The sequence below is a fragment of the Mustela putorius genome, unplaced genomic scaffold (genome assembly GCF_011764305.1).
Source record: "Mustela putorius furo isolate JIRA1106 unplaced genomic scaffold, ASM1176430v1.1 tig00000145_pilon_pilon_pilon, whole genome shotgun sequence".
In the NCBI taxonomy this organism is placed as follows: domain Eukaryota; kingdom Metazoa; phylum Chordata; class Mammalia; order Carnivora; family Mustelidae; genus Mustela; species Mustela putorius.
The window spans coordinates 46,840,640-46,865,298 of NW_025421294.1; the positions used below are offsets into that span (position 1 = coordinate 46,840,640).

The 24,659-nt window shown below is 36.2% G+C and overlaps 1 protein-coding gene across 2 annotated transcripts in view; it reads right to left on the minus strand.

The window, feature by feature from the left end:
• Window positions 1–318: 318 nt before the first annotated feature.
• Window positions 319–24,659, minus strand: part of GABRA1 (gamma-aminobutyric acid type A receptor subunit alpha1) — a 57,673-nt gene continuing 33,332 nt past the window's right edge. For both annotated transcript variants that reach the window (XM_004737672.3, XM_004737673.3), the window contains exons 7-10: window positions 22,007–22,150; window positions 13,126–13,278; window positions 8,565–8,767; window positions 319–3,219 (exon numbers count right to left, since the gene is read on the minus strand). In XM_004737672.3, coding sequence (XP_004737729.1) covers window positions 2,908–3,219; window positions 8,565–8,767; window positions 13,126–13,278; window positions 22,007–22,150 — 812 coding nt within the window. In that variant the 3' untranslated portion in view covers window positions 319–2,907. The remainder of the gene's footprint in view (window positions 3,220–8,564; window positions 8,768–13,125; window positions 13,279–22,006; window positions 22,151–24,659) is intronic.

A 24,659-nucleotide genomic window follows, 5' to 3' on the forward strand; every position in this document is an offset into this window, starting at 1 on the left:
GGGGAGAAGGTCAGAGGGAGAAGCAGACTTCCTGCTGAGCGGGGAGCTCGATGTGGGACTCAATACCAGGATCCCAGGATCAAGACCTGAGGGAAAGGCAGTGGCTTAATCAACTGAGCCACACGGCCGTCCTAATTCCTCTTTACAAAGTGATTCATTCATAGTTTAGGGTCAGAATATTGACACAGCTTCAAAACTCTTCTCTGTACCCTAGATTCTTGTTAGCACTTGGCACTTTAAGGTGCTCCCATGTGAAAATGTTTAAAGCAGGTCAGTGGTAGGTCCTAGGATAATATGAAAGGAGAGTCAAGCATTCCATTTGGTTATTGAATAATGTTAGCTTTATTATTAGAATAGAATACAGTATGACATAAAATTAAGAGCTTTTGCTAAACTCTGTAAAGCAATACATGCATCTGCCATAAACAACCTCGATTCATGTTAGGTTTTATTGCCACTTCACTGCACTAAGGTGCAATAAACATTCAGTGTCATCTTTTAAAAAATGTTCCTGGGAGTAAACAGGAACTGTCCTCTATAAGAGTGTATCTTTATTTTCAAGGAAGACTTAACTAGTATTACATGGTTTAGCAAAGCACTGTAGAAAAGCTACATAGAATAATTTGTCTTTGATAAATTGTGCAATCAATTTATACAATAGAATACTATCCACACATACTAACAAACTAAGAAATGATAGAAATGCAATCATTGCATAGCAGAAAGCAGACTAATAAGAAATATTCACATCTAATGAGCAAAATACAGACAAAATGTTAGCCATGAGGAGTCTGGAAGGTAAAATGCTCTTAAAACACACTGAGTTAACGCCGAAAAATAACATATAAACAGCAACACAGAGGTTAGAGCCATATTTCATTTTATTTTCTATACATGATATCTACACATGATACCAGAGGATGAAACGTCCTTGGTTCAGTCTTTATTGGCCTAGCTCATTGAATTTAGGCAGGACCAAATCAAACAATAAAGCACATTTAAAAAAGAAAACCAGAGTTTGTTTAGGAAAACACAAACTGTTTTTTCCTATATCATTGGATAGCAGCTTTTTGAAAGAAACATTGCTCAAAACTTGGGTACAGATCCCAACAGACTTATTTGGCAATTATGCTGATAGGTTTATGTTGTAGTATTTATTCTAAATGTGGTTAGACTATGACCTGCGGATTCTGGATGCTAATTTTAAACATCTCTGAAATTCTATCAGACAAAAGGAGACTTCAAAAATACCTTCTGCATAAATATTCATTTCTAAAACATCTGGGAAGTAATGAAACAGACCAGAATTTTTATAGGGAGTATTAATGGACCTCTTGTAGTTAAAGCCCTTACATAGTAAACCTACAAATATATTGCTACAGTATAAATGAAATGTAATAATGTTACTCAATAAAAGCTATTTCCTGTACATTCTTTCATGTGTTTTTATATTTAATGCTACATATGGTACAACACCTATTGAGATAGTTGGTATCAGCAATTATAGCAATATTATACAGCTGATTTTCTAGCTCCAACTAATGCTTTTCCATTTTCTCTCTATTTTATAAGAGCCTCAAATAGGGAAATGTGGCATGACTTGAGCAGAGAGCAACTGATTTACTACTGCACACTGGATGATAGTTTACAATTATAGGCTTTCTCTATATAAGTGGGCTTTATACCCTTCTATTTTAAATTCCATCAGATTCCCACAGGCTGTTCTGTTTTTAATGCAGGCTCTAAGGTATTTCCGTAGCACTTCACAACATTCTAACAGCTAAGAGCGGTGAGTCCTACACAATATTGTAAGAACACAACTTTAAAAAAGTAAAAAATGTACAATCTCATGCTGTATATTTACATACATAATTTATATAATAATCTATATTTACTAATCATAAATTTCAATCTAAAGCTTTTAATGTATTGTTATATAAAATAATACATTCAACAATTCTAGAGCTTGCAAAATATGTTTGCCCCTCTGAAAACATCTTTTCGTAATGAGAATCAAGTGATCATTGGACCCATGTGCTATCTGCATATAGACAGGGTGGCAAAGGGAGTATTTTTTAACTGTTTTATTTATTTATTTATTTATTTTAGTTTTTGGTTTTAATGAGTGCATGTCTCTGTTAAAATGATTCCTCATTGAATCTAGTGATAAAAGCTCAGATGATGGTGAAGTAACTTATTTATTAAACCTTTTCTCTCTTTTGGATTAAATGTGGTGAACGGTAAGGAACTACATGTTTGCCTATGCAATTTTCATGAATTTTAAAATGCCTTTAACAACAGAATAATGCATTAGCCATTTTTAAACAGGGATCTTTAGCTTTGGAAACAAAGTGTTAAAGCTATACATCATCTTAAAAAACAAAACAAAATGTAAACCACACAGCAGTTTGTGCAATAAAGACATAGATTTTTAAAATTTCATTAAACATTTATAATTTATTCCTTGAAACACCTCCACATAAAAATATTTTTTGACATATACAGTATCTCTCTCTCTCTCTCTCTCTCTTTTTTTTTTTTTAAGAATACTTGGAAATATATATCTACAAATGACCTGGAGTTAATAGAGTTAAAGTTTTATTTTCCTTCCACTTTTCCTCTTAGCTTGGACCTAGTCCCCCACCTTTCCTCTCTCTTCCATTCTGTCTCCTTCTGTCATGACTTTTCTCTCTTGCTTCCTCTCTCAGAATCCTGTCTCTCAGCTGTATGCTCTGCTTTGCTCAGGACTGCTGGACAGGGGTCTGTTGTTCTTGTATGAATTATGGAAATAAGGAAACCTTCAAATTCTTTAAGACAGAGGCAATAAAGCAGGTGGGAATCACTGCGTGGGAACAGAAAGCAATTCCCAGTGCAGAGGACTGAACAACAGAATGTGAATGAAAGGACCTATTGATGTGGGGTGGGGGCTTTTAGCTGAGGCTCTCTGTTTAAATATGTAGCCCAATAGACCAAGTTAAAGATTCCAAATAGCAGCGGGAAAGCTATTCTTGACAGTCGGTCAATTTTGCTGACGCTGTTAAAGGTTTTCTTGGGTTCTGGTGGTTTTGTTTCCGGCTTGACTTCTTTTGGTTCTATGGTTGCACTTTTAGCAATGGTGGCTAAGCCAGGGTCACCCCTGGCCAAATTAGGGGTGTAGCTGGTTGCTGTTGGAGCATAAGTGTTGTTTTTCTTAATGAGAGGATCCTTCACTTTCTTTGGCTGTAGAAGGAAAGAGTAAAAGCATCTTGTTCAGTCAGCTGTGGGAAGGAAGTTTATAAGTTGCTGAGCAAAGTGACCTTTACTTTGGAACCCAAACCCATTATTTGTTTAAAATGTGAGAAATGTGATATATGGCTATATTATGGAGATGATTTAAAAAAGCAGACACAAATTCCCAGTTATAAAATGGACAAGTTTGGGCATCTACCATACAGCACAGTGTTTACAGCTAATATAATACATATTCTAGACTTGAATGTTGATAAGAATAGGTCTTAAATGTTCTCACCACAAAAAAGAAATGGTAACTTTGTGACAGGAAGGAGATGGTAACTGATGCTATGGTAGTGATGGCTTCACAATACATAAGTGTATCATATGAACCACACTGTATACCTCAAACTTACACAATGTCACGTATCTCAATAAAGCTGGAAAAAAGTACCCAGTACTTTCCTGGCTTTCCCATCAGGAGGTAGAGTGAGATGACGCCAGTGTAGAAACCTATTCTCAAGAAGCTTTGTAGCCTCAGCCTTTACCCTCTGGAGACATACTACTGCCTCATGAAGAAGTCTGGACTGGAAAACTGGGTGACCAGACATCACGTGCAGGGAGAGGCCCAGCCAGTACCAGGCCCCAGAAGAATGAGTGGCTACTGCAGATGATCTCCCCCTGGTGGAGCCTCTTGTGTACTGCAACCATGTTGCTGAGCCCATAGTCAACTAATGGAACTACCACCAAGTTGTTCCCAGCCCCAAAGTGTGGTGGTTTAAGGCACTAAGTTTTGGAGTGGTTTGTTTTACAATAGTAAGGTGCTGAACTATTAGTTAGCTCCTTCTCGCCATGTTGCCAGTGGGCAAGTGATCAAGCAGAGTTATTCAGGGTATCCCGAAGTCAGTTCTTGTTCCATGTCAGCTGCTTGTCCATGTTACCTGTACAATGAGTCACAACTGAAACATTTCTTGGGGTTTCTGTCATAAAGAAATTTCTAAAAACTGAAGCAGATCATTGTTTACAGCTATGTGGTCTGATACAGTTGCCACTAGTCACTTGCGACTATTGAGAACTTGAAATGTGACTAGTGTGTAAGTATAAAATATGTATAGGATTCTGAAGGCCTATTATAAATAAAATATTTTTGGTATATTGGTTAAAGCATATTAATAAGTCACTAATTCTACACCTGAAATTAGTATCATACTGTACATTAACTAGAAGTCAAATAAAAACTTGAGAAAGAAAAAAAAAGAAAATTTAGTTGCACTGGTTTGTACTTTTTAATTAAGGCTAATTAGAAAATTTTAAATTATATATATGGTTCACATTTGTGACTCACATATTTCTGCTGGACAGCACTGGCATAACAGAGTAGTTCTCTTTCTTTTGTGCACACTAAACCACTAGTTAAAAATTTTTAAAGGGCAAATCTCTTGTGCACAATCTCATATTTTCAATCAGAATTCCTCAAGAGCAGAGTCTGGTTACAGAAACTGCAAAAGGGTATACAGAGAATACTGATGAGCCTCTAAACTTGACCAACCAGACTCAATGCTCTCTGGAAAATTTGTATTTTTATTATTGAATCAGAATAAAATATCACTACCAGAAGACCTGTTGCTTTTCACAAGGCACGCTAGTCAGGAATTTTAACAGTTTAATTTTTTTTTTTTTTAAATTATCCAGCCCTGTGACCTGCTATTCCCCCCCACAAATCCTTAAGAATTATATTAGGACATGACAAAAAGCCCAGAATTTTTTCTTTCTAGTATAACGTCATTAAAAGTAAGGCCACTTAGGGGCACTGGGTGGCTCAGTTAGTTAAGAGTCCAACTCTCAGTTTTGGCTCAGGTCATAGTCTAAGAGTCCTGAGATCAAGCGCCACATCAGGCTCCCTGCTCAGTGTGGAGTCAGCTTGAGATTCTCTTTCTCCCTTTCTCTGCCCCTCCCCCCACTCATGTGCTCACGCTCTCTCTCTTTCTCTCTCAAGGAAATAAATAAATCTTTAAAAAAAAAAGTAAGGCCACTTACTTCAGATGTACTCCTATTTTATAGTGAAGACAGATTTGGTTAAGCTTTATAAAGAGTGACAGAAATTTCCATAATTATTTGTACAATAATAATGCAAGTAAAAGTGATTCTTTCTTTCAATGTCAAAGTGACTACAGGTCAAAAATAAATATGGTTTAGTATGTCACACAGGGAAAGACTAATACCATATGATTTCACTTATATGTGGAATCTAATAAACAAAACAAATGAATAAATAAACACAAAGCAGAAAGAAACCCATAAATACAGAGAACAAATTATTGGTTCCCAGAGGGGAGGGCACAGGGGTGGATAGGCAAAATGGGTGAAGGGAAGTGAGAAATATAGGCTTCTAGTTACAGAATGAATACATCATAGGATTAAAAGGCACAGCATTGGGAATATAGTCAATGGTATTGTAACAGCATTGTATGGTGACTACTGGTAGCTACACTTGTGGTGAGCACAGCATTAGTGTATGCAGTTGGGGAATCACTAGGTTGTACACCTGAAATTAATGTAACACTTTGTATCATCTTTACTGGAATGAAAGAATAGATATGGTTTATTTCAACACAGTTAAACAGCCAAACTGAACTTGTGTTAGTCCATTTCTTAAAAATAAAAGTTCTAACATTGCAGACTACATTAAAAAACCATGCATGTACTTTAGATAAAATGGTTATGTACTCTATTGTGGAAGAGAGGCAATGGGTTCCAATATAATCAAAACTTGTTGAGTGACAGACATTCTGTTAGATAAACTGAAACAAATAATCTGTAGCAGGAATGATTCTTGGAGAAGAGTTTATATTATTGATATATTTCATTTTTCCTAGTCTCAAATTATTATAATACTCCAATACTAACGCTTCTCAAGTTAAGAACTTTTTTTTTGCAACATCATATTGAATACAATATTGAGAAATACGTGGTTGGCTTATCAGGAAAGAATACTTGATTATCTTTCTAAACTTTTGAGAATGTTGAGTTCCCCCATATTCTTTAAGAAATTGGTATTTCTTTTAGCAATTTACCATATGAACATGGATTTTAAGCAGGCTCCTGAATCCTCTGTTGATAATGTGATGACTTACAGAAAGTTGCTTTTTAATTTCAAGTTATACCATGTTAAAGACGGAAAATTTAACTCTCCTGAAAACACTCACCTGGTCATAGAAAACATATTTTATTCATCTTCTCTGAATGTCAAAATGAGACCTGGTTCACACTGTGCTCACACTCCCTGATATAAGCAAATGAAACTGGCTAAGCCCGGGGGAAGATTATTTTAGAGGCATAGATAATTTACAGAAAGTGTTATCTTTCTCATTGGGATGAGCTTAGATGAATTACTGATAAATATATATGCATATATATAGATAGGATAATGACACTACCTACATCTATATTTATATGCTGAAAAACATGGGCTGTATATTGATGGAGATTAGAGTATTTTCGATGAGACATAGCACTTGAAAAAAAAAATACAGGGTCAGACAGAGATAAATATAAGGTGGACTGTGAGCTCAACCAATGCCTCAATCCAAATTGTATGTTTTTCAGACGAAATTCATGATACTGATACTGACACTGATGAGACAGAATCAGAAAGACACTGGCCTCTTGCAGCAAAGAAAGTATTCAGCTAGAAAAGCAATCTTTCCCACAGTTGGCATATCACTTTTCAGCTGTCTATCACCCAAGTTTGCGTACCATTAATTCTGAAGCACTTTAGCAGACTATTTCCCCGATTCTGAGATGTGCATTTAAAAAGGTTCACATTTGAGACTCTGGGCTATGTCTCACACTTGGTAGTATCTTGTGATTAACTATTTTCCATGTTTGGCTCACTCTCCTTTGGGCTGCCCTTCTGTTCTAGAACAAATGGAGACCATCCATGGCTAAAGTACGGATCTGACCGTCACTCTGTCCTCACGCTTTCTCTCCTCCCTCCAACTGGTAAATGCAAATCCCTTCGTCTTGTCCTTTCTCTCTATGGAACCTGAGCCAAGGTCCTTGGTTTGCAAATTAAGAGAAAAAAAAAATTTTTTTTTCATACTTAGCAAGCATGTTTGAAGACAAGTGAATTTCGAGGGCCTGGTTCAGGTTCTGTTGGCTGCCATAATGCATTCTACACAGACTTTCTTTTTGCTTTTACTTGTGTAGGAGACCACTGGGGTGTTCAGCTGATTCATCTGTGCCTGAGGGGTAAATCTAAAGGAGCTTTGACTTGGCAGCATCTTTTCTTTCCTACTTATGCATATATTAATGGCCCATCCTATAATAGCTAACACTTTAAATTAGTTTAAATATGGTAGATGTTTCCACCACAAAGGATTCTCTTTCTAGTACATCTGTGAAGCCCTGAGAAAAATACCACAGTTAATCCCTTTACTATAAACCCTTTTAGATTCTTGAATATCTTGAGACTCTATGATATAGAACGCAGCATTATTTGGGAGTATTCAACCAGACTTTATTCTTAGAGACTAACTCATGATACTAGTAATCTGAGGAATAGAATTTTGGGAAAAAGCTGCTATAGAGTGATTCCTCCTAGATTATTTCTAGACATCTTAGAATCTCTGTGTCTCTGACTTTGACCTTCTTTCTACCATCCCAAGACTCACTTGCATTTTGACATATTTTTCCTTCAAACAATAGAGGTAGAAATATCCTCACCACATGTGCTTTAAAATACACTCCAAATTAGGTTGTAATTTAGAGAAACAGTAATGAGCTTGACTTGATAATTTTCTATAATGAAGAATATTTCTGTGATTTGTGTATGATCCTTACAGCAAACCTTTAATTTGTAAAGGAAATATATTTCCTGTCCTTTACTTCACTGAAATTGGAGATAATACATTTTGTAAACTAAGTTCAACAGAGGCATTAGAGTTAATAATTTTTATGACCAAAGTGATTAAGCTTTGAAAACAACAAAAAGACTATTATTTTCAAGTTCAAATTACAATGGTATAAATTTATTTGCACCTAATGTCAAGTTGATTAAAACTGTTCTTAAATCAATAGAGACCCCAGGAAAACATATTTGAGAATAAATGTTTATGTTCGTCTCTCTTTTATCTCCTTCACTCTACTCTGCACATCGGCCCCCTTAAAATAACCTCTCTCTTTAGCAGTACCAAAATTGCCACAGCAGACAGTCACTTAAGATTTAGGAAACAGAGAATTCTCATTACTCTGTGTCTGCACTCTTCATCCATTTCCCAAAGTCCAAGCATGCCATCTCACAGGTTGAATAAAACATACCAGTGACAGATCATAGGGGATATTAAAGTACTCACCTTTTCTGGAACCACACTTTTGCCATCCCATGCATAACCTCTCTTGGTGAAATAATTGACTGTGGCAAACTCGATCAGAGCTGAGAACACAAAGGCATAGCACACTGCAATGAACCAGTCCATAGCAGTGGCGTAAGCCACCTTAGGGAGGGAATTTCTGGCACTGATACTCAAAGTTGTCATGGTGAGTACAGTTGTTACTCCTGTAAAGAAAGAAATTAAGTGAATCTGTGGGTTCACATCACAAAATTTGATCACTGAAGGTCAGTCTACTTGTGCAAAGGGAAACCAGCAGGACCACAGATACAGTGTTTTTTTAGTTCATCCCATTTTGATTTGGGATGGATGAGTTTTAACTTAACCCCAGTGTAGTGGGCTGTTCACTGTACAGCTTGATTGAGGGATAAACTGTTGGAGGGATAAACTGTTCTGCTATCGAGAAGCAGTTAATAAGATCATGAATTCCTTTAAATGGGTGCCTTGAATTAGGTATCCTCAGTAGAAAAGGAAGTAATACTGTCTCACCCAACTCCTTGAAACTGAAAGCACTGATCATCATTGTCTCGGACCCACAAGAAATTGCTGGATCCTCAGCTCTGTTTAATATTCTATCTGCATATCCTAAATGTATAAACCAAGAAGCCAAAAGCTTTTTGTTAATCATTGATAGATAATTGAATTGTTTTAGGATAATATCTTGTTACATTATTTAAAATTAATAATTTGAGGATAGTATTTTGTTACAAACTCTTCTGCTTTACACTCTCTTTCCCTCCTAATTCTGATATAGCTCCTCTTTTGAAGAAACTCCTGAAATATGTTGCATGTCACTTCCTTGAGGGCACACAGCACAGAAGTGACAAAATAAACCTTGGAGCACTCTTTTTCTCTGTTAATATTGCCTCATCTGCCCTCAGTCTGCACATCCATCCTTAGTGATTAAAGTTGCCAATATTCAAAGCAGTTTTCAAGTCAGTTGCTTTTAGCTTATTTGGATAATTAGTATATGTGATGCAGTAGGAATAGAATATTGTAAGATACCTTGCAAGCTATTTGAAAGGGTATTAAAAAATTCACAGTATTAAAAAAATTCACAGTAACCCAGTAAGCTATATGGTATGGAAAAACTTCTCACCTCTTCCCTTGACTAGTCCCAAACTTACCACTTACTAACTCAATGGCCACATAGGAAAATTCAGGTCTAGGGACCCCAGTCTCCATATCTGTAAGAGGGGTCATTTAGATTTCATTCTCTCAACTACCTATCGTTGCTGAAATTCTAAGAAAAAATTCTACACAGTTATTCACAAGATTATTTGAGGATTAAATGTAACAATATATAAAACATTTTAAAGATGATAAATTATTGCTATGGAAGATTTTGTCATCAGATATGTATAAAACTTGTGTCTATGATTACACTTTTTGATTAATTTTTAGAGAATCAGTAGTATAACAAAGCTGGTAGGTATTTCATTTTTCATAGCATTTTTTTTTTAAAGCTTTTATTTATTTATTTGACGGACAGAGATCACAAGTAGGCAGAGAGACAGGCAGAGAGAGTGGGGGAAGCAGGCTCCCTGCTGAGCCGAGAGCCTGATGCAGGGCTTGATCCCAGGACCCTGGGATCATCACCTGAGCTGAAGGCAGAAGCTTTAACCCACTGAGCCACCCAGGTGCCCCTTTTTTAAACCATCCAATATTCCCTAGTTTTCTGTGAATTTTAAGGTAGATGATCTTTGCAACACTTCCTACATTAGGAAGTTAGAAGATTAAGAAGAAACACAGAGGTTGGGAGAAGGGGTGGGGTTATGGACATTGGGGAGGGTATGTCCTATGGTGAGTGCTGTGAAGTGTGTAAACCTGGCGATTCACAGACCTGTACCCCTGGGGATAAAAATATATTATATGTCTATAAAAAATTTTTTTTAAAATTAAAAAAATAAAGAAGAAACAGAGACTTCTATTAAATCACATTTTTGATACATGATCACAGATGTAGGAATGGACTTACTTTAAACTTTGGAGATGTTACAGAAAGTTCTGGAGCATTACCTATATTATATAACCAACAAATGGTTTAAGAAATAGTGACTGGTAAACAGCCCTTAAATTTACCTATCAATGTTAACATGAGCAAAGAGCAAGGTAATTAAATGTCAGTATTTGAGGAACAGAACAACCCAGTTTTCAAATCCCAGTTCTTTAATTGCTGAATGACCTTGGGAAAATTGCCTCACAATTCTGAACTTCTGTTGTTTTTTTTTTTTAAATTATTTCTTGGGGCGCCTGGGTGGCTCAGTGGGTTAAAGCCTCTGCCTTCGGCTCAGGTCATGATCCCAGGGTCCTGGAATTGAGCCCAGCATCAGGCTCTCTGTTCAACAGGGAGCCTGCTTCCCTTCCTCCCTCTGCCTGCCTCTCTGCCTGCTAGTGATCTATCTGTCAAATAAATAAATAAAATCTTTCAAAAAATTATTTCTTTATAAATTAATAAGTCTAACTCAGAGGGCTATTATGGGTATTAAATAAACTACTGTAATAGTGTTTAGCATTGAACCTGATACCACGAACAAAGTTAATGGCTATCAACTTGTTGATACAATGTTGAACAATGTTAACTGACAACTTCAGTCCTTGTTAATAAATCTCTGCTAGAGTGAATTCCATTTTTTTTTTTCAAAATTTGGTTCATGTAGGCAACTGTCAGAAGCTAATTTGGAAATGTATGCTCTTAAACTAAATGTATCCATAAATTAAGGACATAAAGAGAGGGTGTGTGTGTACACGTACATGTGCGTGTGTGTGACAAAAAAGTGTTGAGCATCTACTGAGTTCCAAGAATTCAACCTGATAATTTACATACTTTATTTTATTCTTCTCAATCTTTTAAACAGCACTATTTTACTTTAACTGTACTATCATTTTATAGTCAACTGAATCTTTTTTTTTTAATTTTTAAATTAACATATAATGTATTATTAGCCCCAGGGGTACAGGTCTGTGAATCGTCAGGCTTACACACTTCACAGCACTCACCATAGCACATATCCTTCCCAATGTCCAACCACCCCCTCCCTACCTTCCTCCCCTTGGCAACCCTCAGTTTGTTTTGTGAAATTAAGAGAGTCTCTTATGATTTGTCTCCCTCCCCATCCCATCTTTCCTTCCCTACCCCCCAAACTCCTTACTTTTAGGCAACTGAATCTTACACAAATGAAGATGGAACCTAAAACTTGGATCTATCTGGCAGCAAAATTACATGACCACATTGCCTCTAAATGACAGAGAGCATGGAGCAGCAAGATGACTTTTGAAGACATAAAACAGGCTTCAGCTTTGCTGCATTCTGGATGCCTTATACTAAACTGTTACAAAGTACAACTTTTGTACCTTTTCCTTTTCCCTTTGTGTATTGTTTCTTTAAATATCTGTGACCCTCTCAGACTTCTCATTCAGCACAGAGGAAAGTGCTGAGTTGAGACTAAAAACAATAGAAACATGTGTTCTAAGTAAATGTTAAAAGGCTAAAAGTCTTGGGAAATTGTATTTGTGATTGTACTGAACTTAAAACCTTAGAAATATATAACTTGATACACAGAAATACTTGCCATATTTGAGTTTACAGATATGTAGTTATGCTCACCGAAAGGGCATGAGTTGGCTGAGACATCAGATTGTTGAAAATGTTAAGAGCAAGGTTTTTGACTTATTAAACATTTCAAATGCTTTAGAGAATTTTCAAAAAGGAAGAGTAAGATTTATTAGGGTAAGAAGGGGGAAGTGTGAACATTTAAAAAAATCTTTTTCACTATAGTGTTATTGTTCATTCTTAAAAAATAAAATTAAAACATATGCTATTTTTCTTAATTTTCAGTGAATAAAGGGCTCAAACTGAATATACATATAGAAATAAACATCTTGACAAGAGTTCAGTATTTAGTGCTAGTAAATGGCTTCAACACTAGCTAATATTAACAGATGATAATTTTTTAAAAAGTTTGAAATGAACTACTCTTGTGCTCTGCAACTGAAAACATTCTGGATCTTAATATACCTGTGTTCCTAGGCTACTGTCAGAGCAAAGGTTTGGCAGGTTCAACCTGGAAGCACTTTGATAAATTCAGAAGAAAAGACTCTCTTTGGGGCACTTGTAGCAAAGTCTTGCTTTTTTCCTGAGATAACTGATTTTCCATTCTTGCCTATTCTTGAAGAATGATACTATAGGGATCTCTGCACATGAATAATCTTCAGATTAGATTATAAACATCTTAAGGCTTTTTATTCCATAGTAGAGTCTTAAACATAGCACATGCCTAGTTGATATTCACATGCATTTATCTACATACATTAAAACAGCTTTCTATTTAAAGAAAGAGGTTTTTGGTTTTTTTTGTTTGTTTTTTAAATCAAACCACAATGAGAATGGTAATTCTTTGAACCTTTCTATTGTGCTAACTTCAGATTTTAATGTATAATTATTTTTTTATTCTACTTGCAACATCACCAGAATAATATAACTTGCCCTCCAGACCCTTGCCTGTATGTCTTGATTGGCACTTACCAAAGACAGTCCTCGCTGGTACAGACTCTCTGTTGAGCCAGAATGAAACTTGGGAGAGAATAACTGTCATTATGCATGGCAGGTACGTTTGAATAACAAAATAGCCAATTTTTCTCTTCAGGTGGAAATGAGTGGTCATAACAACATATTCTCCTAGAGGGTGAAACATACAGTAAAGTGAGCAATTTGACCCTGAAAATAAATTATCTCTGGATTTTTTCCATCAACAGCAAAATCTTAGACTTAAAACATGTCCCATGTGACATCTGGTTCCAGAAAAGAAAACGTTTATCCAGGAAAGAACAGAGACATTATTAAAACACCAAAATGGGGTTGAGGATAAGACTGAGGTGCCAGAGATCTTATGGATATTGCTACACCCTTATCCTGGTGTATCAAACATGTAAGAGACATAGAGTATCTATTTACAGAATGACTTTAATGACCATGAAGGCAAAGTGTAAGATCCTGATGACACAGAGTAATGGGTTAGAACATATCAAATTCCCAGTTTACCACTGTGGAGGACATTCAGACTGTCTCATGAAGGAGCTTTGGTGTCCAACTTTGGGGGAATTCCCGTTCTAATGCCAGCACTTCCTTTCAGCTGCTCTGTGGCCCTGGGTAACTCATTTAGCTTAGTCTGATCTTTGGAATGAGGAAAGTGGGATATAATCCATGATTTCTCAAAATTTATTTTGAGGAATACCTCCACCAGAATCACCTGGGAAGGTTTTGAAACATTCATTTCTTCCGGTCCAACCTAGATAAACAAACCATTCTTTAAGGGAGGCAGAGGAAAATCCACTTCAATCTAGCTTTTGAACTGTTCCAATTCATAGCCTGGGCTAGGAAACAATGGACTAGCTGGGCACACTTAATGTCTTTGTATATATCAAAGTCTGATTTCATTCAGAAAAGCAGTTTCATTTACCAAAGCAATTGACATGCAACCCAAATTATAGGATTTTTTTTTTCCTAAACTGATGTTATATTTTTTCCATTACAAATCTTAGAAAATTTTAGTTTTATCCACTTGAGTATATACTTAGCTATTGGGGGGGGGGAGAGAAATAGGTGTATTCTTACTAAGAAAACATAGCTTTCTTTGGCATTCAAATTATCTCACCTTTCTCCTTCCTTTCAACTCCAAATTTTGCCCTATGCAACCTGTGATTTATGTCTCAGCCCATGAACATCTAGCTTCAGCTCCTACAAATGTAGCTAAAACTGTTCACGACCTTTTAATATCCCACTCTTCATCCTTCTGCAAAGTAATCATAGAGGTTCCTGGTGTAGTTCTGCTTTTAGGTTTCTTCCACTTTTTTTTCGGGGGGGGGGGACTCTAACCAGGAATTTCCCTTCTCTTCCTGCCCCTAGACTCATTTGTATCTAAAGGGCTGCCAAATCCACAGCCCTAAGTGACACTGCTTTCAAAATCAACCTGTATTCCCAAATATCTACTGGACATTTCAGAAATACTGATTTTTCATTGACATCACCAACTAAATATGTTAAACAACTCACTTTAGTTAACCTTTCCCATAAAAAAAAAAATGACCAGCATATATCTGTGCTGCTTTCCCATTTAAAATCTATCTCTAAAATTCATGATACTTTCTCATCTGTCTGTTCACTCAGACTAAAATCCTGGGATCAAACCTTGGATGTTAAGTACGGCTTCTGAGAGAGAGAGGAAGGAATCAGTTGATCATTACAATTTTAATTTCTCCTGTGCAGTATCTTTCAGTCTATCTCTTATCTCATGGTCACTGCTCTTATCTCTTTTGTAGATCTATTAACTGCCTTGTTTATCTCCAATCACTTCCTCATTCGAGTTTTCCCTAAATTTTGATGTCAGAGTAATCTTTTTAAAGCATACATAAAGTCTTAAAATACCTTAATAGATTCCATTATCTACATTAAGATTTCTCAGCCTCAGCACTATTGACATTTCAGACCAGGTAATTGTTTGTTGTGGGGGATGTCCCATATGTTTTGGGATTATTTGACCTCTACTCACTAGATGATACTAGCAAATGTCCCACCCTTCTCCAGTGTGACAATCAACAGTCTCTAGTGTTCCTACTGACAAGCAAACTCTATTACCTGCATTTAAGACTCTCCATATCATACTCTAATAAGCATTTCAGTGCCATGTTTCTTGCCTTACCATGCATTTCACATCTCAGTATCATGACCAACAAAATTCTCTACTTCACATCTATTATTGCTGAGTATTTTGTTCATCTTTGGGTTGGGTTCAGTCCATAGCGGAATAGGAAGAAATGTGCTGTAAAGGAAAGTTTATTAGCTTTGGAAGCAAATGGATTTGGGTTCAAAACTTAGATATGCTATTTTCTTTCTGGATAGCCATGGGTAACTTGCTTACAGTTTCTAATCCTCAGTTTCCTATTCTATAAAAAAGTGAGAAGTATGGGCGCCTGAGTGGCTCAGTGGGTTAAGCTGCTGCCTTCAGCTCGGGTCATGATCTCAGGGTCCCGGAATCAAGTCCCGCATCGGGCTCTCTGCTCGGCAGGGAGTCTGCTTCCCTCTCACTCTGCCTGCCTCTCTATCTACTTGTGATCTCTCTCTGTCAAATAAATAAATAAAATCTTAAAAAAAAAAAAAAGGTGAGAAGTATATTGTGGGGAGAATAAAGAATAAGGGCTCTAATTAAGATAATGCTATGTAAGAGTTTCAAAATAAATTTTGGCTCCCTTCTCCATTTTCTTCTCTTTTCCCTCCAATCAGAATTGGTAAAAATATTGGTAAAATAAATGCATTTACTCTTTATAGGAGAAAATCATTCACACACACAAGTATGCTTTCACTGCTAATTGTTAATAACAATTGCCATTGACTGATCACTAGTAAGTAACTTCAAATTTATTCATAGCTTCTGTTTACATTTATGATAAAATCTCACACTTTTTATTTTAGCTAACTTATATCCTTCTATCCCTTTCATCAAACTGACAGTTAATTTGGAAGAGGACAGTTCTTTGAATATAGCATGGTTTTACATACTTTAAGTATTCAACATCTGTGCATGGTGAAAAGGGACGCATTGAGGTGTAAGGGCACTCACTTAAATTAACATCCATGAGACTCTCTCTTTGGGAGGGTAAATACAATGTTTACTAATTTCTTTCTTTTTTTTTTTTTTTAAATGTTTACTAATTTCTTCTTGGTTTCTGTAGATACCCTGGGTGATGACTCCAAGGTCATCTGAAAGAAATGAGTGATTCAAATTTCAGAAAAAGGCAGAAAACCAATTTTTCCAGGATTACTAAAATGTAGTCTTGTGTGGACATGGCCATGTTACATTTCACCCTCTCAGGAGTATGCATTATTATTCCTAACCATTCATTCAACTCTGGCTTACAAAATGTCATCAGCTCAAAGAAAAAATTCCATCTTTCATATAATGTCAGAAAGATGAGTGTCTATACATATTCCATTATCATCTTTTGTTGTTTGCAATGTGACATTTTAGGAAGATTCTACAGAGAATATTATTTTGGAGGAGCTATTATTCCACATTATATTTGTTCTATAAACCACTTCCTCACTAACAAGTTAGAGAAAGAATAGGAGGATTTCAAATCTATTGAAATCATTTTCCTAAATTAAAAAAAAAAAATCTAATAAGTTTTGGCACAGAACATGTAAGTAAGGAGAAAAAAGGCAGCAAAATCAGAATCATGTTGTAATAGTTTAAAAATAAAAGAAGAGCACAACAACAAAGAAATCAATCTCCTAAATTGAATTGAAAGAAATCTCTAGACATCAAGTGCTTATACACTAAGCATGGCAAATTCTTTTCCTCTAATTCAACAGTCTAGAAGAATTGTAATTCAAATATCCTTGCATATCATGTAACCCTCAGGGAAGCTTGTAAATTAGATGTGACAATATTTCTGATACATTACCATACAAAATTAAGGAGAAGAAAGAAAAGAAGCAGGGATAGAATTCTATAAAGGAGCTTGGAGGGTTTGTTTAGTAAATGGCTTTCATTTACTTGAAGAGTAAATACTTTGCTTAACTTTATTTGACTTCAGTTTCCTAATTTGCTCGATTAAAATAATAGTGCTTTACGTAACTATTTCCTAGGATGCTGGGAGGATACAATAAAATGATAGATATAAAAGTCATTAAAAAAAAATTGAGTCATGTGCAAATTGAGAGTGCAAGATAGAAACGATAGAAATATATTCTCTCCAGCTCTAGAAAGCAACCATTCATGTCAACAAAGTTGTAATGAACATTAGGTTCCTATAAATCGGTCCCTAATAGATAACAGATCCTTAATAGATCACTTTCCTTCCAAGTATTCTTAACTTTGTGTTTTCTAAGCTATGTATTTCCCAAGTTTTTATGCTGCTTTTTAATAAGAATGAGAAATCAAAAATATCATTGAGGGAGGAACTGGTACTTTAATATCTGTGTCAAAGAGTTCTGGAATAGAAATAAGAAAAAAAAATGGCTAGAGTTCTAGGCTACTGAATCTAGACCTGTCTCTTCATCTGAAATATGAATTGACTAGATAACTGCAGAAGTCTCTTTGCCCTACCTCCAATCCCTACTTTTTACATTTTATGGCTATAGTTATTTCTCTGGAGATCATGTACTAGGCTTTGTAAATGGGGGCTCTAAGGATCCTTGGATGAATGCCGATCACTCTTATTGCCCTGGTCAGGGAAAATGCTTGTTTTCCACATTCATTTTGAGCCTGCAGTGTCATCCTTAAATCAACACATCCAGGAAAGACTTTCTTTAAGAAAGGGGATCTCACAATTTCTCTTGGTCATTTGTTCTAAGGATAAATGACAGCCACTCATAAAGAAGAAACATTCTTATTCAGCAAGGCTAACCTAAAATTCCTTTGATCAAATCTGTCTTTGACTTTGGTAAATATGAAGGTTTTAAGGCACCATTATGTATTTTAAAAAGGCATTGTGCATTATTATATTCTTATTATTTTCTGGCCATGATTTTATCATTATGCCTGGTCACTGATTTAATTATTATATTTCTTTGTATAAGTCATATTTTCATGCTCTTTAGTCATTGTTATAATTTTTGTATAGGCTCTCCTTAAAAAATTACTTAGGAAACATAATGCAGTATAGATAAGGTAAGATAGATGAGATAAGGGGCAATGTCTGGGGTCCAGTTCCAAACTGCCTTCTCTGATACTTCAAGCAGAAATGACTTCTTTATGTTATGTCACTCCCTTGCACTAACTCTATCATCATTATTAATAGTAATATCTAATATTTATTACATAATTTTTATATGTCAGACACTCTGCTAAGCAGGTTACATGCATTTTTCTTATTCCAATCTCAGAGCAGCTCATGAAGTAGATCCTTTTATCATCTACAAATTGTGCAAGAGAAAGATGAACAGAGAAATGTCTTGCCAAAGGTCAGACAGTTAATAAGTAGTATAACCAGCATTTAAACCTTCACAGTATAATTCCAGAGTCCACACTCTTAAATCCATGCTGTACCACAGCCTTGCATTTCACACATGTCTATGTTGCCTGTTACTAGTCATGTGGTTGAACACTCTGCAGCTAGACTACCCCCAGGTTCAAATCTCAGCTCTGCCATTTCCTCGCTGTGTGATCTAGGAAAAGCAGTTAAATCTCTCTGGCTTCAATTATGTCCCATCTGCAATATGGATATAATAACGTTAATACCTATATCCTGGGATTGTCGTATTAGAACAATGCCGTGAGCATGTTAGCTACTTACAGCAATCAATTATGAATTTGCTGAGGGCAGGAACTAAATGTCCTTCATCTATCTTTCCCAGGCCCAATTACAATGTCAAACAACAGAAAGTGAGTAAATGGTTGAAGGAATTAGTGAATAAATTGTATTGGATAACATAGAATTGTGTTGGATTTGCGAGCTCACTGGACTCTTCCTTCCACGTGACTTTAAAGGTTTTTCTCTGCCAGGTGAGTAGGTGTACTTCAAACTAACTCTCCAACTTACTGTCTTCTCCCAAATCTGGTGGCAGACCTCAGGAAAGATACTGGGACTTTAATGGTTTTGTACTGAATTTAAAAAATCCAAGCATTGGATGGAGCCTCATATTCCACCCCACTCCTATGTCACTGAAGTGATCTAGAGGTATTTGACCTGAAAGAGATTACTGGTAGTACCTATGAATGTGTGTTCACATGTAAGTTGGTTCAGGCAAGTAGGGAAACCCCTTCTAAGAGGTGATTTGAATTGCTTCTCTCCCTGCAGAGAATTTTAAGATAGAGGAAGATGGTTTTTTACCTAATCATTCTCCGTGTGGTGCTCTTTCTTGCTATCATTCCTAGTCTTCTGGCAAAAATAGGGAGGTAAAGCACTCAATGCCATTTATCTTAATATTTTTAGGACTCCACAAGGATATGTGAAATATGGAATTGAAGACCTTAAAAAGATCTTTGTTTCTTCCCACAGAAATCTATCAGGGTGGACTTTTGATGAGGTAAAGTGGACCCAGAGGAAGTGTTTAGTTCAGTGTTTTATTGTGAGGTTGAAAGGGTACACCAAACTGAACCCCTGCATCTGAGAATTTGCTCACTATTTTCCTCACCTCCCTTCCCTTCCTCCCCACCAAAATCAATTATGGGAATGACAAGAAACAGCTCTTATTTGTACAGATAAACTTGCTGCTTTAGCACAGAACACGTACTTTCAACAGACCCAGAGTATGAGGTACAGCCAGTTTGGTGATGGGGGGTTGGGCCACTGCCTCTCATCTCCTAGCTCCACGTATGCCTGTATATCATTTCTGAATAACTACGGTGTATGTAGGCTAAATCTTGATGAAGCCAGAAACATCTCCAAGTTTATCAGAATGAGCCACTCACTTTGCTGACATGGAAATTGGTCATAAAGAGGGATGAAATGACATGTCAAGGTCACTAGCACTACAACTAGAGTGGAGGCACTCCTTTCTTTGGGTAACCCTCCTGGCTTGTGTCTACTTCTGCTATTGAATGCATGCCACTGGGGTTGAGTTATTGTTGCTTTCACATCCCTCCGCCTTTATTCTAATGATAATGGAGAATTTCTTGAGGGAAAGTTCTATGTTTATTATTTTCAATGTTCTGGACCTAAAACAGTGATTATTTGGTTTCCAACAAATACAGATTAACAACATGAAAGTCAACCCCTGCAGCAATTCCTCCTTGATTATTCTAGGCTGGGTACATTTATTGTTTTATTCATTAGTTCACAATATTTATTTAGTGCCTCTTCTGTTTTAGCTACTATAGTAAATGATAGGGATACAGAAGATAGATATGGTTCCTGCCCTCACAAAAATGTTAATCACAGCATTTACCACCCATTTTGATAATTATAGTTTATGTGTTTGTCTTCCCTTAGACTTTAGATTCCATGACAGCAAGCTCTCTGCCTTGCCTATGATTGACTCTCCGGTATCTACCACAATATCCAGTTTATAATAGCATTTGATTTTTAAAGGTGAACACTCCTCATTTTAGAATGTTTTCCCACATAACTTATGAGTGAGAGAAATTTTCAGTATTTTTCCATGTTCTGGGATCTCAGACTACATACCATTTTGGGCACTTACCATATGTATGTTCTGCTTAGTGTTTTACATCATCTCATCTTTATTGCAAAACAAAATGCCCACATTTTAGAGGAAACCAGAGTTTCTAGTTGGATAAATGACTTTGCCAAAGTCACAAGACTTCTATGTGGCAGGACCAGGACTTGAGGGCATATCTTTCTCACTACAAAGCCTAAAATCTTTCCACTATGCCACATGCATTTTTAACATGGGCAAAACTGAGCAACAATCTTCTCCATTTTTCAAAAGAAGAAACATAAATATTTGGGCTTCCAGAGTAGCCATGGTAGTGACAAAATAAGCAAAATGCAAATCCCATTAAACAAGGATTTTCCAATAGCCAGAATAAGATATATTGACCTATTACTTGAACTTGTTAGAATTATCAGGGTTCTAATATAAAACTATAAAACCTGAAATTTAAGGAAGAAATTTTTTCTGACAAGAATAGCACATCTGCCCTTATATATTACCAAACTGCATATTTTTAAAGAAATTACCAAAGTGGGTGAACTAATTTAAAATTTTAAAGACAGCTATAAAAACTTCTGGCTCTTGTTAAGCTTTCATTAATTGAACATAATTAAAATTATTGGGATTGAGGGAGGGTTAAAATCCAAATTTTTATAGTTTTCCAGCCCAACAATCACATTACATTTAGTCACAAATGGATATTTGCATAACTAAACTCTTATTTCTTGAAGCAACTTCAAAATTTAAAATTTGGGTCTAGCCGCTTAATAGTATATGCTCTAGTTCTCATGTATAATGATCACTGCTACAAATTCACCAAGATTCACTGACTCCTTATAATAGATCAGGCCTAGATAATATTAATAGCTAACATTTTTTGAGAGTTTTTTTATATGCCAGAAGCTATTAAGGTACTCTTCATGGATTTAATTTATACCTTCTAACAACCTTGTGAGGTGACCACAATCAACAGACAGAGTGGAAGAGTAAGAATTTAATCCATACATTCTTCCCCAAAGTTCACATTTCTAAATACTCTGCTACCCTGATCACATAGAACTAGCATCTTATGTTGCAAACCAAGAAACAGAGGCCAGAAGACATTAAGTGAGGAATACAAGGGCACAAATCTATAGAGTTTACACTAGTTCCTAGCTTAGCTGGTCGCAGGTTAGTGAAATTTTCTCTCTGTCTCTACTTGTGTTATTGAAGAACTTACTGATTTGTCACATTCTCACAAAAACTGTTTATATTTCTTCTGACACATCTGGAATAATCAACTGGCACTTACCTGTACTAGACTGAACAATTCCTGAGTCTACTGTTTGCCCAAGAAGATCATACTGGTTTAGGCGTGACCCATCTTCTGCTACAACCACTGAGCGTGCTGGCTCTCTGGTCCACTCATAAACAACTTCTGCTCTGGTATAGGCATCTGAAAGGAAAGGAAGGAAAATGTCCATGTGTCATGTTACTTTGATACTCCTCACCAGCTAGTAAGTGCTATTAGTTTCCTATTTTCAATTGCATGGTTCCAGAGAGCAGGAAATAAAGAGCCCATGTCCCTTAGCTTAGGAAAATTAAAACACGTTTTCCTGATTTGTTCAGTCATCTGTTCACTTTTACAACAAATGGTTATTAAGCATCTACAAAAGACAAAGGACCTTGCTGAAAAAATCTGTAACAAACAAGTTTCCCTGATGTTGTGGAATATGCACAGGAGTAATGGGGACAAAAACAGACAAGCTAATAAACACATAATTTCAAGTAGTGTTAAATGCCATAAAACCACACACAAGAGGCTAAGGGAGTAGAGAATGAAGGATGTGGGCCTATTTTAGATGAAGGACTCAGAGAGGGTCCTTGAGGAAATGACAGTTAAATGCATGACAGAAATGAGAGTAGGGTATGTCTTGGGGAAGAGTTTGCTGGATAGGTCAACAAAGAAGTTTCTTCCTCTGGTCCAGGTAAAAGCTTGATATGTTTGAGTTAGAGCAGGAATACCAATGTGACTAAATCTGTGTACATGAGAGATGGAATACAGTTAGAGGCAGAAGCCTGGGTCTGGATTATGTCAGGCCAAGGGAAGGTCATGATACATGTGAAATATAACACCAGAAATTCTACCAAGCACCCATTTTTAAAAGAAGTGTAACTTTACTTTCTTTTAATTAATTCTCCTTTTTATGGATGTTTACTATCACGATGATGATGTTGATGAGTTACACCATTTAGCTCATTGCACTTCTCAATCATTTTCATTCTCCATGTTACTTTTAACCTAGCCATCCTTCTACATGAGAGATGAGGTCATAATCCTGATCCGTAGTTCAGGAAGGTTGGTGGGAGAGCTGTACAGAACGGGTGAGAAGGAGAAGAAGGGATTCCATAGCTTTTCTGGTTTCTAGTCACAGATAGAAAGTTGGGTACAACAGATAGTTGTGGGTACAACACATGGGGTGGAATGACAGTATATGACAGTATATGCTGTTAGATTTTTACACACACACACGGCTTTATCAAGGTAAAATTGAAAATAAAATGATAAGGTATTTAAAGTATACAACATAAAGATTTGATATACATATACACTGTGAAATAATTCCTACCATTGAGCCAACATGTCCCATTAACTTAAATTTTGAATCATTTCAGCATTGCAATTCTTAAGGAGGAGGACTGCATTTGTTAGCATCTAAAACATGTTTATTTTTAAAAATCCCTCAAAGAAGTGCAGAGCACTAGTTGAGAAGAACCATATTGCTCACAGTTTGTAGGAACTTATATTCAGTAAAATATTTTTCCCATCATGGTAAATTTTTCTTTTTTAAATGGAAAGGTCTAACCTAAGAACACATCTCAAGTTTATGGTAACACAGAGTCATTGATTGTTAACATGGAAGGACTTTAGAGGTTATATAGTTTGTCTCATTTTACAGATGACAAACTAAATAAAGCACAGAAACATTGAATGGCTTATTTAGGGGCTTAAATATTTAAATAGCTATTTAGTGGAAAAAAAAAACAGAGGTAAGAGCATAGAATGACATTCTTTCTACCCTACTGTTATTAATAAGGATTTCCTAGGCAAAAACTGTATATTATATGCTCAACATCCAAGCAAGGGGATACTTAGTGGTCAAGTAATTTGGGATGAAACCAATTCTAAACCTCGTGTCATTTTTGTAACAAATAAAAAAACTCTTGCTACTGTATTGCACTATCATTAGCAGTAGTGCCTGAACTCTACTTTTTTGAACATCATGTGTTGCTGATAGGCTGCCAATATAGTTTTAGACGAAAAAAATTGTTACCATCCCCTTTAAACTTCATATAATTCAATGTCTCACACTTGCAATCTCTTAGAAACTCCACTGTGTATGAAACCTACAATAAACTCAGCGTTGTTGTGAAAGTGGAGATGACATATTGTCCATGTCTCTCAATGGAAATCTCCCAAAATGCAGAGTGGACCCACAAGGCTAAACAGGGGATGGGGATAAAGGAGCGCACTTGTGAGGAGTACTAGGTGTTTTATGGAAGAGTGGACTGACTACATTGTACACCTGAAAAGAATATTACACTGTATGCTAACTAACTGGAATTTATTTTTTTAAAGATTTAAAAAAATATTTAGGGGGGGAGAGAGAGAGAGAGCATGAGAGAGCACAAGCAGAGGGAGGGGCAGAGGGAGAAGCAGACTTCCGACTGAGCAGGGAACCCAATGTGGGGCTTGATCCCAAGACCCCGGGATCATGACTTGAGCTGAAGGCAGACACTCAACAGACTGAGCCACCTAGGTGCCCCAACAAACTAAATGAATTTTAAATAAAAACTTAAAAAAAAAAAGAAAGTTTGTGTTTCATGATATAAGGCATCACAATAGGTGATATACCTTATTTCTTTATTTTAGTACTTAGAAAGGAGGTCCTATGACTGCTTTC